Source organism: Echinops telfairi, unplaced genomic scaffold (assembly GCF_000313985.2).
Source record: "Echinops telfairi isolate 266 unplaced genomic scaffold, ASM31398v2 ScPeMD7_7420;HRSCAF=8458, whole genome shotgun sequence".
NCBI classification, from domain to species: Eukaryota; Metazoa; Chordata; class Mammalia; order Afrosoricida; family Tenrecidae; genus Echinops; species Echinops telfairi.
Genome location: NW_022111320.1, coordinates 6,361,801 through 6,368,377, shown reverse-complemented (window position 1 = coordinate 6,368,377; position 6,577 = coordinate 6,361,801). Strand labels below are relative to the sequence as shown.

General features: G+C 33.6%; 1 protein-coding gene across 1 annotated transcript in view; it reads left to right on the top strand.

Moving 5' to 3' along the window:
* Window positions 1–281: 281 nt before the first annotated feature.
* KPNA4 (karyopherin subunit alpha 4) overlaps window positions 282–6,577 on the top strand; it is a 41,321-nt gene continuing 35,025 nt past the window's right edge. Inside the window, exons 1-6 of the mRNA XM_045297667.1 lie at window positions 282–349; window positions 1,127–1,216; window positions 1,328–1,357; window positions 1,449–1,501; window positions 4,174–4,269; window positions 4,701–4,786. Of these exons, the coding sequence (XP_045153602.1) occupies window positions 308–349; window positions 1,127–1,216; window positions 1,328–1,357; window positions 1,449–1,501; window positions 4,174–4,269; window positions 4,701–4,786 (397 nt within the window). The 5' untranslated portion in view covers window positions 282–307. The remainder of the gene's footprint in view (window positions 350–1,126; window positions 1,217–1,327; window positions 1,358–1,448; window positions 1,502–4,173; window positions 4,270–4,700; window positions 4,787–6,577) is intronic.

Here is a 6,577-nt window from a genome sequence, read left to right as displayed (position 1 = left end):
CTTGATGACATCAGGTTATACTTTTATAAGCATTATGTTAGAGTTTATTTTTTAATTGTGCATATATCTGCTATTACAAAACGAGTAATAATTTCAGTGAACTTTTCCATACTTAGGGATTTGAAGGAAATGATAGAAAATTATGATTGTTATAGGATGATCTTTACATATGAGTAAAATATTATTTAATATATACATATATAACTTGAATAAATTGGGGTCAACAGTATAATATCAGTATGGATTTCTCTGGGTGCTAGGATTTGAGATGATTTTTTTTAATGTTTTTCCTCATTTCTTACAGACTATGAGAAGACAACGAAATGAAGTTGTGGTTGAATTAAGAAAGGTAAGTTTGATTAATATCAGGTACTGCCAGTAATGCCTACATCACTACTGCTTACACATATACATTTCTCCAGAAAGGCATCAAATTTATCTATTTTTAAGTAAATGTGTAGTTAATATAACTCAATTGTATTTACTGAATAGTCTCAAATGCTTAGCATTTTCTTTCCTTTTGAGAAATGAAAATTTTTGACTAAATTTGATATGTTGTTGAAGTTGGAAAGCTTTAACTTTTTTATTATCTGTAATCTTTAAAATATAAATCATAAAAGTAGTTACACTAGTTTTGCTATTTATACATTATTAGTTATGCATGAGTATTGAAGCCATTTATCCTTGGAACTATATTTGTCACAAACCATTTTAAGTAAAGTTCAAGTGGCACATGATTTCTGTGAGGCATTGCTGGTTTTTCTCTAATTGTGAACTATTCCGAGTTGCCCAATGTTTGCTTTGACTTTGCTTTTAGATGATAAAAAGAACCTCCAGATGATGTGTAAAATGGTTTAGTACTTTTAAGTAAATGTGTATTTTGGTTCTGCCTTAAACTCTGCACTACCTTTTTTCATTTAAAAAAAAAGTTGAATCATAGGTTTTTAAAAATGCAAGGTTTGGGCACATACTAATGTGGTTTGAGTGTTTAGTTCATAGCTTGGTTTAATTGTCTGCATTTGAGTTTTACTTTTTAAAAGTACTCATTATTTCAATGTGTAGGCACAACATTGCTTATCTTTTTTGAAAGTGTTTATTTTAATTCAAGTTCTTTATAATTTTTAAGAATAAAAGAGATGAGCATCTCTTAAAGAGAAGGAACGTACCACATGAAGATATCTGTGAAGACTCTGATATAGATGGTGATTATAGAGTGGTACGTGTGTTATTCTGGCAATATAAAATTAACTGTAAAATTGTTTATGTAAATGTAGAATTTCAAGGTGATTTTTTAACACTCTTTTCTCTTTAACAACCCTTTCCCCAGCAAAATACCTCTTTAGAAGCTATTGTTCAAGTAAGTTTTTTTTCCCCACTCTATCTCATTAATCTTTGTTGAACTCAATTATTATTTGTGTCTGCATCATAAATTGTTTGTTCTCTTAAAGAATGCCTCAAGTGATAACCAAGGGATTCAACTAACTGCAGTTCAAGCAGCTAGGTAAGTTAAATATCAAGGATATATTTCTTTTTTCTTTTTTGTATATTTCATTTTTAACTTGTACCAGGGACTTCATTTGGGGTTTTTCCTGTACAAGGGAACTTCCAAAAGCTCACAGAAAAAGTTTGTTATCTTTTAACTCCATTTTCCCACAAACTTTTTGAAGCACCTTCTTATAATAATGTCATAATCAAATTATATGTTATGGCCAACAGCCATACACCAAGCCCTTTACTTTAGAGTATTACCATAGATAATAAATTTTTGAAAATCATAAATTTAAAAAAATCATAAATATACTAAAGCTTTCGTATATGTAAAAGTTGCTAGGGAAAATTTGATTTGGCAGGTTAATGACATAAACTAGAAAAATTATAAAATGCTACTTTTACTAATTAACAGGTATAATCTCATAAAAAGTCAGATTATTCAATTCCTGCACAGGTAAGCTAACTTTTTCATCCTCAGGTTGATCACGCATTTTCAAGAATTATAGGCCTTATATCAGTGTTATAGACAAATCTTTCCAGGTAGAACAGCAAGTGATATAGTAACACATGTATATTGTGAAACCTATGTTCTCATGGTATATTTAACAGAAGAGCCACAAAAAAAACCCCACGATCTTCAGACTAAATAGTTTGGGGAGATGTATCATAGTAGAATATAATGGTTGCTTTGTATATTTATGAATTTAAGAGTAAGTATTTTTATGTTGTGAATATTAGTATAAAATTTCGTTATTAGACACAAAGTCTCTTAAGTTATTGGAATTTTCCAGTTTTTCTGTATTCAGCCTTATATGACTTTGGAGAGATAGGGGAATATTGAATTACAATGATGTCAAAAGAACTTCTTTGTTATGTAAGTAAAAAAATCACAGAAGTGGACACACCTCACAATAGTACATTAACATTTAAGGCAAGAAAGAATTTGGATAAATAGAATAAAGGACATCTTAAGTGGGATGAATAAGATGTGAAGGCCTATAAATGAATTGCAATTGTGTAACAGACATAACTGACTGAGTAAATGGCACGGGTATCATGACAGTGAGTTTATTTGAATGGGGGAACTTTTGTTAGACCTCACAGACGACTCCTCACCTGAACCTGCAGTCTACAATGTGTGTGAAAGGGCACTGCAAGTTTTTGTTTTTGACCTCTTACTTCAAGCAACCAGGAATGTGTTTGAATTGTTCATCTCAGTAATTTTAGCACATCTTTGGGTATTTTCTATGTGTTACTGTGCTTATTCCATGTCACTTCAGTTTCTAAAGCAAGAATGCTTTTGGCTTTTGTTACTGTAAATTCAGTGCACAGAGTAGGAAGAAGAATCAAACACTAAAAGTAGCTATCATTTCTAAATCAGTAGTCCATCCCTGAGGTTGAGCCTGTTTTGTCCTTTGACTCTATGGTTAGCTACTATGAATATGTTTGACTATTTGGATGACCTCCTACTTCCTTGCTTACTGAACCAAAAACCCAGCCCATTACATCGAGTGGATTCTAACTCCCCTAGGGTTTCTGAGCCTGAGAAACCTCAGAGCACTGATGGGTTTAAGCTGCCAACTTTGTGGTAATTGGCCTAGCACCAACACTTGGCAACACCACCAGTGTTTCTTACTTATACTCCCCAAACCAAATTCACTTCCTTTGAGTCCATTCCAACTCATAGGACAAGTTAGAACTGCTCCTGTGGGTTTCCAAGAGTAACTCTTTTCAGGAGTGGAAAGCTTCCTCTTTCTCCAGTGGAATGGTTAGTGGGTTCAAACTGGTCACCTTGCACTGAGCAGCCCAACATGTGACCACTCCACTACTAGGGCTCCTTACTTATACAAGGTAAATACCATGTGAAAAGAATCTGCATACACACACAAAAGAATCTGCACATTTTTTCCCCCTGAACTCAAAAATTAAGCCCAAAAGCAATACATTTAGAACATTTGTTTTTATTGAAGGCTCTTATAACAATCCATACATCCATTGTCTCAAGTACATTTGTACATGTTTTGCCATCGTACTTTTCAAAACATTTTCTTCCAACTGAAGTCCTGGGAACAACCCCCCCTTTTTACCCTCCCTCCCCCACCCCGCCACCCATATGAATCCTTGATAAATTATAATTTTTAAAAATTTGATTTTATTGGTGGCTCGTACAACTGATCACAATCCATACATACATCCATTGTGTCAAACACATTTGTACATTTGTTGCCATCATTCTCAAAACATTTGCTTTCTACTTGAGCCCTTGCTATCAATCAGCTCACTTTTTCTGCCCTCCCTCCCTCATGAGCCCTTTGGTAATTTATAAATTATTATTATTTTGTCATATCTTACACTGCCCGACATTCTCCCTTCACCCACTTTTCTGTTTTCCATCCCCCTAAATTATTATTTTCATCTCTTACACTGTCTGCTGTCTCCCTTCTCCATATTTCTTTTGTTCATCACCCTGGATGGGAGGGGATTATACGTTGATCATTGTGATCTGTTCCCCCTTCTCCCCCCACCTCCTGGACTGTTTATTGACAATTCTGACTCTTACCACTCCATGTAACAGAACTGCCACATAGTGATTTCTTGACTGATTTTTAGACAGACACTGATTTTCAGGTATTTCTCCCATAGAGTCACTGAGTGGGTACAAAATGTCCTATGTCTTTACAGGAAGCTTTTGTCCAGTGATAGAAATCCACCAATTGATGACCTAATAAAATCTGGAATATTGCCTATTTTAGTCCATTGTCTTGAAAGAGATGACAAGTAAGTACATTACTTAAAAAAATAATATTTTACAATGTATCTTTCGCAGAAGACAGGGTTTTCTAGTAGTTGGAAAAAAGCAAATAGAAAAACAACGTAAGCTATGGTAAAGCCAAGAGATATAAAAGTAAATGTCAAAGAGGAAATTGGGACAGTTATGTTTAACTTTGTTTATAAATTTTGAAAATTGGCGAGAACTTTGGAAAACTGGTGAGTTATCTTAATAGTTACAGAAAATCAGCATTTGAGATAGTTTACTATTTTATACTAAAGTTGTTTTAAATTGTCATTAGAGGGAAAAAATTAAAATGGTGAATGGATATGATTTGAAACAAAATGTTTAATATCTTCAGAAAGAGAGGAGAAATGATTGTTAGACATTTGGAACAGTGTAAGAAATTTTTACTGTTAAAATTATTTGTGCTTTGTAGTCCGTCTTTACAGTTTGAAGCTGCATGGGCCTTGACAAACATTGCATCTGGAACCTCTGAACAAACTCAAGCAGTAGTACAGTCCAGTAAGTTGATTATGATAGACAAAATTGTGATTTTTAAAAAAGAAGTCTGTGATGAAAACTAAGCAGTGATTTCTCTTAAAATAATATGTTGTTGTCAGGTGCCTTCTAATTAGTTTCCAGTCATAGCGACCCTATGTACAACGAAATGAAGCACCATCTTCATAATTGTTATGTTTAAGCCCATTGTTGCAGTTTGTGTATCAATCCCCTCTTGTTTGCAGTCTTTTTTGCTGACCCTCTACTTTTGCAAGCATGGTGCCCTTAAAAAAATATAGGCTCGATTATGAGGATAGCTACCCAGTAAGGTGGTTGAAATAGGCTAGCTTCAATATGTCACTGCAAGTGACTGACATTTCCTATTTTGGAAAATTCATTCAATTCCTTTTTTAGAGTTAAGAGAATATTTCCTAATTATAGTAGATTAAATTATTGTAATTATATTTTGTTTGTAAAACAGTAGAAATGAACATCCTTCCCCATAGACATGCATGCATCAGTGATTTTTTTTTGTTTTTTTTGCATCAGTGATTTATTATAGAAAGACAGTGTATTGTGGAGAAAAACAGTACAGTTTCTGGGAATACATATTGAATTTTAGTGGACTAACTGCACAAGCCACATCATATTATTGGTACACATAAGACCATGAGTTTTTATGCTAATGTCTTTTTTGGTTTGTTTTAAGTCTTTAGTTTCCTTGCCTTTCCTAACAGATTGCATTTCCTTAGGTGGAAATCATAAAATATATTATCTGAGTGCTTTAATTAGCAGATAGAGAGAGCTATGTGCTCTGAGACATCATTTTCTTTTACCTGGGAGAAGGGATAATGTAAAGGCTGGTTGTTCATTACTTTTTCTGTTTTCTTGTAATTGTTTTTAACCTCCAGTGAAACCTAAGGTTGGGGAGTAATTTCTAAAGCCAGATCAATTTTGATTTTCAGAGTCTACCCCTGAAAGTATATGATGATCTTGTACTCAGGGTTGTGTCTCTTAGCCTTTCTTAATGAGATTGCTATTACACATTTTAGAACAAGCTTTTTTATAAATTACATAGTCCCATTGGAAGATTGGTGTGACCGTTTATGTCATTTTCATTGTAATAGGATTGCATTTCTTTTATGTTTCAAGAGATGTAAGTGGAAAATAATTACTTAAACTGATAATCCGAGAATGTCTTCATATACAGGTATCCCCAGTTTGAGAAACACTCGTATTAAGATTAACTGCTTACTGCCATCCATATGTTGTTGTTGTTTGTACATATTAACATTAGAAATATGTATTACACACTGTTGGAATGCCTATTATATCATCATTCTCAAATGTTCATTATTGTGATTTACTGATCAAAACACTATCATATAGCAGGCAATGACTACTATGGCAAGCCTGATCTACAAAAGTCTATGTAGGTGTTGGTGTAGGCTAGGGGTAGGGAACCAAGGACAGTTTATTTATAACATTCATGTGCCAAGTTAAAAATTAGCCTCCTATATTTGGTCAAACATTTCGTTAACTCACCCCTAATGTGATGGTTAGAACTGCTTCTCTTTGGTGAAGCATGTGATGGTAGCTGGTATTAATGATTTCATTGCCATATTATAAAACCAGAGAGATGGACGTTAAACCCACCCTTGGTATAAGGAGTTGTGATACAAATTAGTGCAGTGCTCAGTTCTAATAGATACATACCGTACAGCTGCTAAACTCTATAACGTCATTGTAGCAACACTGATGCCACAAAATGCAGTTCAGAGATACAATACTACTGATTTATGAAAACTGAAAAAT